At 38.6% G+C, this 12,498-nt stretch overlaps 1 protein-coding gene across 1 annotated transcript; it reads right to left on the reverse strand.

Annotated features, from left to right (window-relative positions):
- Nucleotides 1-5,622: 5,622 nt before the first annotated feature.
- On the reverse strand, nt 5,623-11,174 carry krt8 (keratin 8). Its single transcript, XM_052091361.1, has 9 exons — nt 10,671-11,174; nt 9,101-9,309; nt 7,893-7,953; nt 7,705-7,800; nt 7,434-7,598; nt 7,183-7,308; nt 6,835-7,055; nt 6,682-6,725; nt 5,623-6,436 (listed from the first exon to the last, which is right to left on the reverse strand). The coding sequence occupies exons 1-9, from the start codon at nt 11,052-11,054 to the stop codon at nt 6,204-6,206; spliced, it is 1,539 nt and encodes a 512-aa protein (XP_051947321.1). The 5' UTR covers nt 11,055-11,174; the 3' UTR covers nt 5,623-6,203.
- Nucleotides 11,175-12,498: the final 1,324 nt, after the last annotated feature.

Here is a 12,498-nt window from a genome sequence, read left to right on the forward strand (position 1 = left end):
TAGCAGCTGTGTGGCACCGAAGTGGTGGCCTAATTGTGTTTCTCCTCTTTTCTGTTTTTTTGCATTCGATATCTTTTGCTGTCATTGCTGGACGATGCAGACGATGTGGTCATGCAAGTATACTTGTGGATGTTTTCTTCTGTTTATGTCATTATTTCCCATCGTGGGTGTTTTATTTTCTGTAACGTATAGGAAGGAAGTTCAGGAGCTGGATCTAGGTGCGGCAAAAGATTTTAATGAAAAGAAATAAACAAGTACAAAATAACGGGTAAACACAGGAACAAATAAAACACCCACTATGGGAAACAATGACATAAACAGGAGAAAACATCCCCGAATGGCAAGGGCAAAACACGGTTGGTCTAGATACATTCAACATCTTACAAAGAACAAGCAACCAACAGGGCATTATATACAAAAAGTCTAATGAGTAAATGAAACACAGGTGAGGACAATAGAAGACAGCTGGCAGTGATGAGGGCAGGGAATTATGGGAAGCGTAGTCTATGGGGAACAGATGACAGAGGCAAAACACAGGGCAGACAACAGTGAATTGTGACAATACTTCTTGAATGGGTTGTTTTTGTTGAAAGTTTTCTATTCTGGACTGAATGGAAGGGATGTTTATTTTTTGGGTATTGAATTCCCTTTATGAGAAGGGAAAGCGCCTCTTCTTTTTTATTTAATTGTTTTGTTTCTTTTGGCTTTCGAGTTCTATTTAATGGTCTATTGTCCGGAAATGGTTATATTTCTATTATTATAATATTTGTGTTTCCTTGCTGTATGCAAAATTTCAGAGCAGGAGACTGTGTGAATGAAGAGCTTTATGATTTATTTTATGTTTATTTTCCTTTACAACGAGTAGTAGGATAAACGAGGCTGTTGCATTATTGTTAGAGGGCTATTAAAGGAGATAACTTTTTATATATGTCCACCGCACTTTTCTCCTGAAAAAGCTTCTCAGGCAGGCTTTTTCAGATTTGTTAGAGACTGCATCTTGTGCTATGATTGTTGTGGGGGGGGGGGGGGTTCCAAAGAACTGCCCTCCATCCAAGCGATCTAAAACGTTATCCACTTTATGCAAGGATTTGGGTTTTTCTGATGTTTGGCATACACTTGACCCTTTGCAAACAGATTTTACATTTGACTCCCCTACCCATAAATGTTATTCTAGGATTTCTAATTTATTTGCTCCGAGTACAATTCTGCAATATGCCTCCCGTTGTACCATAAGTAATACTGTTGTTTCTGATCATGCTATGGTGGTATTGGCTATGTTAGTGGAAGGATTTCCAAAATCTACTAAGTGTTGGAGACATCTACTAAGACAACAAGTTTCTTTTGTATGTGGTTGATTAATTCAGAGACTACGGATGATCCATCTCTGTTGTGGGAGACTTCCAAAGCTTTTATCAGAAGACTATTTATATCTTATTCCATCACTAAAAAACAGAAGCAAGTAGAGAAGCAGGAAAGCTTAGAACTAGAACTCAAAAGGGCTACCGAAGGAAGATGCTTCTCCTGCCAATCTGGAAAAGTTGGTTGTAATATGCGCTTCCTTGGATTCTTTATTATTGCAACATGCTAGCACTAAATTACTGTATATAAGTATTTATCTAATTTATTGAAGGAAAAATCTGGCCCACAGTTAACACATCTATTACGGATACTTCTGGAAAGCAATCATTTGATTTTGGTGTTATAAACGCTATATTTAAACAGTTTTATTCTGACTTGTATCATACTGAATACTCCCCTCAACAATATAGCGCTATGGAAAATGTATTTGATCATTTAACGCTCCATAGCATATCTGATGATCAGAGAATGGGTTTGAATGGCCCCATTTCAAGGGAAGCCTTTATGGCTCTATGTAGTTTACAGTATGGCAGTTCCCCAGGTCCGGACGGTCTGGTGTGTGAAGTCTATAAAGAATTTGAGCATATGTTAATTGATCCCCTGTTAGCTTTGTATGTTCATTCATTTATGACAAACAGGTTGCCTTAATCACTTAGAGAGGCCAAGATTTCTCTTATTTAAAAAAAGGAAAAGATCCAGAGCACTGTGGGTCCTACAGACTGATATATTTGCTGAATGTAGATTTAAAGTTGCTCTCTAAAATCCTTGCACTACAGCTGGAGAAAATACTTCATTCTATCATTAATGAAGACCAAACAGGAATCATTAAGCTCGAATAATAATATTAGACGGCAGAAATGTTATTGAGCTCTCTCACAAATGTAACATTGACACCCTTATTTTATCGTTAGATGCGGAGAAGGCCTTCGATTGAGTGGAGTGGCCTTATTTATTTTAAAGTTTGAAAAGTTTGGCCTCTGATGGGTGCGCTTACTCTATTCTGCTCCACTCGCAGGTGTTGTCACTAATGGTCATAGGTCTGACAACTTTCCTCTGTTTTGGGGCAGTAGACAGCGTTGCCCCCTCTCCCCGTTGCTTTTTGCTATAGCAATAGGGCCATTGGCTCAGGCGATTAGGGAGGGGGCGGCTGTGTTGGTTGGTGTTAAACAGCATAAGATCTCCCTCTATGCGGATGATATCCTGCTTTTTTTGTCGGACCTCAAATCATCAGTGCATGCGATATTGTTAATTAATTTGGGTTTTCAGGGTATAAAATTAATTTCTCCAAATCTGTTGCTTTGCATTTAAGGTACTCAAGCACTCGTATAATTAGTATGACTTTCTTTTTATTAAAGTGTCGGAATCTGGTTTTACATATTTGGGAATTAGTATTACCCCTACAATTAGTCAACTGACCAAAGTCAACTTTTTCCCATTGCTTGATAAAATCTGCAACGATTTAATTGGATGGTTTGATCTCCCTCTTTCCTGGCTTGGAAAAATTTCTGTAGTTAAGATGAATGTAATGCCCAGGCTTCTTTACCCATTACAGATGATACCAATCTTATTGCCAAATAAAAGTGTAAAGGAATTAACTGGATGGCTTAGTTCTTTTATATGGAATAAGCGAAAAACAAAATTAAAATTCTCCAAGTTGCAGCTCTCTAGTTCTATGGGAGGCTTGGATCTGCCAAACATCAGAAAATACCAATTGGCCTGCCAGCTCAGATTCATTGCCGAATGGATCAGAGAGAATCCTAAATCTATTTGGCTTGATTTAAAGGCCTCACAGTTATCATGCCCTTTACAAAATCTGGTATTTGTTACAAGTTCCATGGTAATCAAGGCACCATGTGATAACACAATTGTGTTTAATACATGGAAGGCCTGGTTCATTATTCGTAGGATTGAGGGCAGGGCTGGCATGTCTTCCCTACAGACACCCATTTACAATAATCCTGAGTTTATGCCTAGCCACTCAGAGTGTGCCAAAGCTGCCCAGATTCAGGTTTAAAGCTGCCCAGATCCAACTTTTTCAGATTTCTCCAAATCATGGATTATATTTTTAAAAGTACTGATGAATGATGCGTCCAAACCTCTGTTAGTAATTAACAAATGTCACTTTAGTATCACGGCTTGTGCTGTTTCTAACAAGTCATTGGATAAAGATGGCTGGATGTGTGTGAGAGAGAGAGAGACAGAGAGAGAGAGAGAGAGAGAAAGAGTTGCCACACCCAATCAGAGATGCTATCAGCTTTTTCAGTGTAAAATATACAACCAATTGCGGGTATTCCTCTCTATTTCGTGTAGCCGATGTGCATTCACTATAGAAACAGCGATGTCCTCTGCCATTTTAAACAGTATGTATCCAATGTGGAAACTCTGATAAAAGGTAAGCACTTGAGTTCTGTAATAAATCAGTCAGTTGTGTCTTTCAGCATGAGCCTTAATCCTGAAGTTGTCAGTTTAAAGCCATTTAAATCTATTTCCTTAGCTTTATTATTATTAGTTTTTTTAATATAAATGTTTGAATATTTTAAAACAAAATAGTTTCTCTACTTTTAAAAATAATTAATAAAAGATTATTCTGCAAATCAAAGATGGTGCTACCTTGTAAAGGTAGATCTATAACAATCCCACTAGCCCCGTGCATTTTTCTCATTAATTTTTTCACAGGCTTTTCATAAACTCCTTCATAAAAGAGTGAATGAACAAAACCAAATGGCTCCGAGTTGATTCACAGCACTGCAACTTTGAAGCAAAAAAATATTTGAAAATCAGACAAAAAGAGAAAGGTACAAGGTCGTGGTCTTACTGTTTTTTTACGAGGGCACAAACTACCCCCTAAACCACTGCGAATGATAATGGAATAGAAATGATGGAAAAATATACAACTATTGATTTTAGGCGGTTGATTATATACTATAAACGTAGAAACAATATATTGTAAGATTACTGCAAAATATCCTGATAAATACAAATATATATGTAGTTTGAGGGTTGATTGCATCATTCACACTGTGTCATGGAAGTGGGCGGTCAATGCTGGACTTATTTGATGGGCTTTGTTAGCCACTGTTCACTGATTGGTGATCTTTCTCTGTAGGACCATGGGCTGAATAGTTAATCAGTGAAGTTGAACAGTAGTTGTTCTTCCTTTGGGTTTTTATAATGGTAGTTTTGTATTTATGAGTAAACTAAGGTCTGTGGTAAACATTATTTTAAGATACTTAGCATTTTTGTTCAGCAACATAAATTACACACTTTTATACCCCAAATGCACATTTGTAATAAATTATTAGCAACATACTTAAAAAAAGATAACAAAAACACGGCGGCTTCAAAATCCACATTTGAAGTAGGACTGTGTGTAATGTATGTTGTAGAAGAAAACATTGTAGTATCTTTAAGTAATGCTTACCACAAACCTTATTTTACTCATATAAATAAAACTGCTATTATGAAAACCCAAAGTAAATTCCCAAAGTAACCCAAGGCAAATTAGCCTTCCGGTTTTTGCCTACAAATGGACATCATGGCTGAACAGCACAATTCAGTGACTTTCGGACTAGGAACACTACAAAATGAAAGCTTACATCGCACACAACCAAACAAGATAGAGTATTTTCCACATAATAAATACATTCATTACAATATTAAACTTGGAACATTATTCATCATCATTATGTCTAATGCTTTACGTTTAGCGTAGCCTATACTTGTGTGTTGGTGATTGGCTGTCTTGTTCACCTTTCTCTCTCACAGCATCATGTTCACGTGCACCCCCAAACCTTCATTTCTGTCACTTTTGTTGTCTTGCTTAATCTTTCATTAGAGCAATATTAGCTTTATTAAAAAAAAAAAAAACTTAAATGTCCTTTTTTTATTCTTTTGAGGGCTCTGGATTTTTTTATTGCTTTTGGACGCCCTGTCTCTGTAACAGTTCTGGACTCTCTGTAAACAGCAAAAATGCATCAGTGCAGGGAGTGGCACACCCTTTTTTAACCAATTTGTAACTAAGCAGTTTTGTCTTTCATTACATGAAAGAGCCGGTGCCTCGCTCTGGTTTAGTATCCACAATATTTTAAGATCTACCTCAGTAGAGATGTTGCCAGTCAGAAAACTAAATATATAATAATCACAATTAAGAGTGTAGTACATTAATTACTTGGAGCAAATCTCAGTCTTTATTGAGGGTCATAGGAGGATAAGGTACCCAACCATCACACAGTCCAGTTATCCAGAAAAATTACATGAAGACAATTTTAAGTAAACACTTTTATTTTTGGTAGCAAAAACAGCACCTAAGAAAACAGGATACACAGTGGGCGACTTCTTTCTCATCTGCCATAATAAAATAAAATGACAGACTGTACTAAAGAGGCAAACAACATGGATCAACCACAAACATGGCAGCAATTTAGCGCAAATGCAAACATATTCCTTCATAGTTAATGTTGAAATCATTACTTCGCATGTTGAGCAGTTCAGCTAAATGACTAGCTCATGTTAGTGACACATCTAGGATTCTCCAGCCTTCAGATGTGACCATGTTGTGCCAGGTAAGGCTTTCAGACAGTATTGCTGTGTGGTGGCCTGAGGGTATGTGTATTTTTTATTGTAAGAAGTGGATGTAGTTTAAGGCACGTGAAGAGTAGGAAGATTATTTGGTCCCTCTGTAATTGTTTGGTCAGAGTGAATAGTTTATTGCTTTTCAACCAGCTTTATGACATCACTTCTGTCCAGCTGTAGCTTTGGACAGCAGTCATAATGGTTGCAAGGGAAGGTCAGGAATGCTTATGAAGGCGTGAAGATTAGAGGACAGAATAAGGGGAGGAATTTGCTCAATCTTGGACGACCTCAGAGGACTCGGACACAACTCTTCCATCCTTGGTCTCGATCATCTTGATGACAACGCTCTTCTTGGCCTGAGTGATGGTGTCGCCATAGCCACTGCCAGAGCTGTAACCACCACTGTATCCTCCGGAGAAACCACCCGAGAAACCGCTGGAATAACCGTCAGAGTAGCTGTTGTAGTTGCTGCCTGCACTTTCCATGGGATAAGCACCATAACTTGCTACAGGGACAGAAACAGAACAATTTTAGTATATGGTCCCCCTTAGTTGATACAGTTTTGGCACAGTTATAGGAGTTTTGTTATGTGACGAAAGTTTAAAGGGATAGTGTACCCAAAAATGACAATTCTGACATCATTTACTCACCAGGATTAGTTTAGAACGATAAGAGGTTGGGTTTTAATTTTGGGGCAAACTATTACTTTAATAAGTGCTTAACTATGTTATGAAAAGATTCAAAACTTACTGCTCTGTTTTGAGATGTTGACAGACTTGATTCCACTTGCCAATCTGTTGGAAAAGGACACACATCATGAAAAGTATGCATTTTGCCTGTAAGTAGTGTGCAATATGTCTGACAGCAAACATGGATTCAGCTTGATGTCATTCATTATCTCACCTGTCCTCTTCTCCTTCCAGGAGCTTCCTGTAGGTGGCGATCTCAATATCCAGGGCCAGTTTGACATTCATTAGGTCCTGATACTCTCTAATCTGGCGTGCCATGTCCTGCTTGGCTCTCTGCAGGGCATCCTCCAGGTCCTTAATGCGGGCCTTGGCATCTCTCACAGCCATCTCACCACGGTCCTCTGCCTCTGCGATCTGGTTCTCCAAATTGGCGCGCTGTCATAACGAGAAACATTTATATTCTGTTTCTCTGTCTGTTAACTTCTAAAACAACATTCTGAGAAAACTTAGTTCTACTTCTTCTGATGGTTAGCTGGTTGTGTGTAAAATTGTGGCCACATACCTGTCCCTTAACAGAATCGATCTCTGACTGCAGTCTCTGAATCATTCGGTTATAATTTGCAATCTCTGTCTTTGTTGATCTAAGGTCATCACCATATTTGTTTGCAGATGTCTGCATCTCCTCAAACTGAGAAACAGAACAACAAAACAATCCATTTTCCAAGAAACTCAAAATAGTGTCTGCATTGAGCAACTAGGATTGTATTCGACACCAATCCTATTATGAGAGTAACTTGGTCAATGGTATAATACCTTGGACTTGTACCACATCTCAGCCTCAGCCCTGGTGCGGTTTGCGGTGTCCTCATACTGAGCGCGGACCTCAGCGACAATGGCGTCCATGTCCAGATTCCTGCTGTTATCCATCTCCACAATGACTGAGGTGTCCTTGATCTGAGACTGCAGCTCACGAATTTCCTATGAGTCCACAACAGAGAAGAAGAAAGAGAGTAAGACATTTTCACAGTGTTCATCATGTTTTATTAACTGATATGGTCGCTGGGACAGGCCAGGTGTAATTTACCTCCTCGTAGATCTGCCTGAGGAAGTTGATCTCATCAGTAAGGCTTTCCAGTTTGGCCTCCAGCTCTACCTTATTCATGTAGGCCTCATCAACATCCTAAAAAAACAAACAATCAAAGTTGATTTAATCATCACACTTTGTGCTAATGTTGTGTGGCAACAGCGGAATAACAAAGGCAATCTGCAAACCTTCTTGATCAGCACAAAGTCGTTCTCACACTCTGTGCGTTTGTTGATCTCATCTTCATACCTGAAGAGAAATTAAGAAAATGACATTGGTTAAACATATTGTAGTTGTCAAGTGTAATTGAAGTAATATTCCGGGTTCAATACAAGTTAAAATCAATCGACAGCATTTGTGGCATAGTGGTGATAACCAAAAAAATTGTCCTTTTATTAAAAAAATGCAAAAATCGAGGTTACAATTTTACAATGGAGTGAATGGGGCCAATTTTTGGAGGGTTTAAATTGAGAAATGTGAAGCTTATAAAGTTTTAAAAGCACTTATATTAATTCTTCTTTTAAAACTCATGTATTATTTGAGCTGTACAGTTGTTTAAATCGTCGTTTATGCGGGATTACATGGTTAATGGCGTTACATCATCATGCTAACGAAGTTGTAAAATTGGCTATATTGGCTATTTAGAAAAAAAAAAATTGGTAAACAAAATTATGACACAAATGCCGGCGATAAAGCTTAACTTGTATTTAATGTGGAATATTCCTTTAAGAAGAGCCAGACAATCTACAGAGCAAAACATTTTACAGTAACAGCAAAGACTAATGTTTGTAAATTCCAGGTCAATCTATATGAGTTTTTACACTAGGGGGTAGCAGTGCTCCATCTTTTTAATGAGAAACACTCAAGTTGGATTCAGTTCTGTGAGTCTCTTAAGAGACCATTAAGACTTAACGGTAATAAGCCCTTCAAATTAATTCAAATCCATGAAGGTGCTGTGTAGTTGTTTGTTCAGTGGCTGTAATTTATATGACTCATGCTGATGCCCAGTTAATTGCAGAACAAGCATGTTTTTTTATTGGATGTTATGCATAATATTTATAATATGTTGCAAATCCCAGACAATAGATAGTTTAGACAATAGGCTTGAACACCATGCAAACTTTTTGCAAACTTTCGGTATCATGTGAAGGTGATCACATTGTAGTGTATCATTGCAGTTATTCTGCAGTTGCATAAGCCAAGTTGGAAGTAACTGGAGTATATTCCATTTGACCATTCAAATTATAATTGTTTTGCCTCTATCTGAATTTATGGAGCCTCATTTATTCTGGGAACACATAAATGTACCACAAAAGTCTCCTTTGACAAGACTTGGGCTCTGTCCATCCCCCAGGCCAAATTAAATTTAGGATTTTTTGAAAGCCAATGAACTCACTTGTTTTTGAAGTCCTCAACCAGGCCTTGCATGTTGTGCAGGTCAGCCTCCAGCTTCATCTTGTCATTACCAAGGCTGTCAAGCTGTCTGCGCAAGTTGTTGATGTAGGCCTCGAACATGGCGTCGATGTTGGAACGAGTGGTGGTCTGGTTCTGAAGGAGGCTCCATTTTGTCTCCAGCATCTTGTTCTGCTGCTCCAGAAACCGTACCTAAATTGGCAAAATAAGCCAAGAGTTTTTGTTTTAATTAAGGCGCAAATAAAACCATACTTGGAAATAATGTAGCTTCAAAGAGGAATGCCCCCAGACTGACGCTGCACATAGCATTTAAATAATGGTTGCAATTTATATGCAAAAGTACAACCATATGCCAGCATGTGGCATGACGATCAGTGATCTTCACAAAGGAAACCACTGTTTTCCTAAAATTAGCAAGGATGCATGTGTTTTCAGTTTGTAAAGACCCCTCCCCCCCCCACACACACACACACACACAAAGGGTGCATGTGCTTTCAGTTTGTAACACCCCCCCCCCCCCTCCAGGAAATAGTGACGAATATTCCAGTACAAGATCAGGAGGGGCGACGAGAGCTATCCTGGTTTTCCAGCTTCAGATTAATATTGAGTTTAGAGGTGTGACTTTTTGGAGATGGGTTGGTTTTACCCAGCTTGTCCCATCTCAACCAGCCCATCTTCCACAAATGAATTGCCTCTGGTCCACCTCTCTCTGACTAGCGTAGAAGTTTTGACATACATGATTAATATTTAAGAAAGGACAGAAAGAGGCCACTCTCAGATATGCTGAAGTATCTTAGAAGAGTGTGTAAATGGTGGGTGGAGAGCAAATAATTGAGTGATAAGAACTTGAAAAACTGGAGGTGAACATAACTGCACACACAATATAAATAACACACAACTATGTTATAATAAAGGTGTCACGGCTCTAGTTAACATTAAACAAGAGTCTCATTCAAAACAGATAGTGGGATGCAAAGCAGATTATTATGGTTTAAAGACAAAGGGTGCAAAGATTTAAAGCTTAAAAGAGAGCTAAATATTTATCTTCTCGTTGCCTCGAACGGTGTTACGTAATATATCCATTGCTATCCAGAACATGACCCCAGCTCTTCAAATGATATATTAACTCTCAGGAAATGGTAACTACTACAGTACATTTAACTATAATTTCTAACAGTACACTGGGAGTTCAATAGTACAAAATTAATTTAACAGGAGGATCATATTAAATAATGTTAATATGATAAAGATAGCATATAATAGGTTTCATGTTCTGCAGTATGTACTTTTTTGGGTGTGGACTCTTCTTGAGGGATTCAGAAGAGCCTCAGGGTATCCCATTCAAATGAAAAACCCTCACACTCTGACCATACACACCCTTTTCTCCATCATTCTATAATCGCTTCTCTCTTTCGCTTTGGAAGATTTGATCAAACTCCCAATAGATTTTTTTATTACATAGTAGATATTCTACCAGATAGTTAGCATCTTGGAACTCATTGAATAGGAAAACAAACTACCAAGAAAGCAAAACTACAGCCACAAGCACCCACCTTATCAATGAAGGAAGCAAAACGGTTGTTGAGGGTCTTGATCTGTTCTTTCTCCTGGGTTCGTACAACTTGGATGTTGGGGTCGATCTCCAGATTCAGAGGAGCCAGGAGGCTTTTGTTGACAGTCACCGCCTGAATGGGTGCCACAGAACCAGAGCCCATGCCCATGCCAAGACCGTAGGCTGAAGAGCTGCTGATGAAGCCACTGCCAGCACCTCCAATTCCAGCTCCCATACCACGGTTGGAACCTCCATAGGAGCTGCGCACACTGTAGCTCTGACGGTTGACACTGGGGCCAGAGTATGAGAGACTGCTGAAGCTTCGTGGGGCAGATCCAGAGGAGGAAGACTTCACAGTGTAGCTGGTTTTCTTGGTGAATGACATCCTGCTGATGTGTATTCTGTCTTTTAGTTGCTGAAAATGACCTGAAACGAGGGGATGTGATAGCAGCAGATAGGAGCCTCGTCTGCCTGTGCTGGAGAAACTCGAGCAGATAGATAGTACAGCAGACCCTGCCCTCTTTCTATATCTGCTTCTAACTGGGAGGAGCTAAAGAAATGCTCTGATTGGCTGGCTCTTCAAGTGTAAAGTAGAAAGGGGGCAAGGGAGGCTGAAATTCAATCCTCATGTCCCTGCATTCCTCATCTAACCATTACCTGGATGTTCTAGTGACCCACTATGTTAAAATGTGGTATTTTGGGTGAGAATGTTAAGGACTGTTAATGTGCTGGCTTCTATAGCTTCGCCTGATCAAGTTAATATATAATTTGTTTTGTAAATGAGTGAATCGCAGAAATAAAAAGCAAACACAGGGTGAAAACAGGGAGTTGTGAAAATGGGATATGACATTATTATTATTATTAGATATAGTAATGTAGTGGTGTAAAACAGCCTCAGGATCTGTGAGGCAGTGTTTCACAATGGATTTGCCTATTCAAATATGTCTTCTGGAGGGCTTAAATTTCTATCTACACCTGTGATAGCTGACAAGTAGCTCTCAGCGCTGGAAGCTGTACAATGTGGAACCAATTGTGCTTTAACATTACCTCATCTTACTCTAAGTGATCTATATGTGATTTCTCTTATATATTTGAGCACACAGCTACCACAAACATAAAAAAAGTACTATCACAAATGGAAAATATTAGGTTTGCAACATATACAACTGCGAGTTTTGAGCTACAAATGCAGGAACATAAATGTTAATATACATATTGTACTTTGCAAACAATTCAAGCTTGACAAATAGGACCATAAGCAATCATTGTTTAAAGAAATAGTTAATCCAAAAATCAAATTCTCTCATCAATTACTCACCCTTATGCCATTTCAAACTCATATGATTTTCTTTCTTCTGCAGAACATACATTATTTTTGTTTTGTTTTTGTTTTTACAATGCAATTCAGTAGGGTCCAACAGTTTTAAGCTCTAAAAAGTAAATAAGTCACCATAAAAGAAAAGTGGCATGTGCCATGCGCTAGGAAGTGTAGCGCCAAAGATGTCGAGATTATATTGAAAAATGTGTTACATTTTGGTCTGTTTTCACCCAAAACTGTCCTATTTGGATCTTAAAAGTGTTGGAGCCCATTGACTTTCGACAAATTGACCCATTGTATGGGTCAATTGTACATATTCTGCAGATGAAATAAAGTCATACCAGTTTGAGATGGCATAAGGGTGAGTACATGATGAGAGATCTATTATTTTTGGGGTGAAATATTCCTTTTTATTGTCCAAAATTATGGAGCTCACCAAAAGATGAGGAAGGCAACCCTCATACGTTTTTTAAAAACGAACCCTTAAGACCCTGCGGAAATCTGGAATCCA

Source organism: Xyrauchen texanus, chromosome 25 (genome assembly GCF_025860055.1).
Source record: "Xyrauchen texanus isolate HMW12.3.18 chromosome 25, RBS_HiC_50CHRs, whole genome shotgun sequence".
In the NCBI taxonomy this organism is placed as follows: domain Eukaryota; kingdom Metazoa; phylum Chordata; class Actinopteri; order Cypriniformes; family Catostomidae; genus Xyrauchen; species Xyrauchen texanus.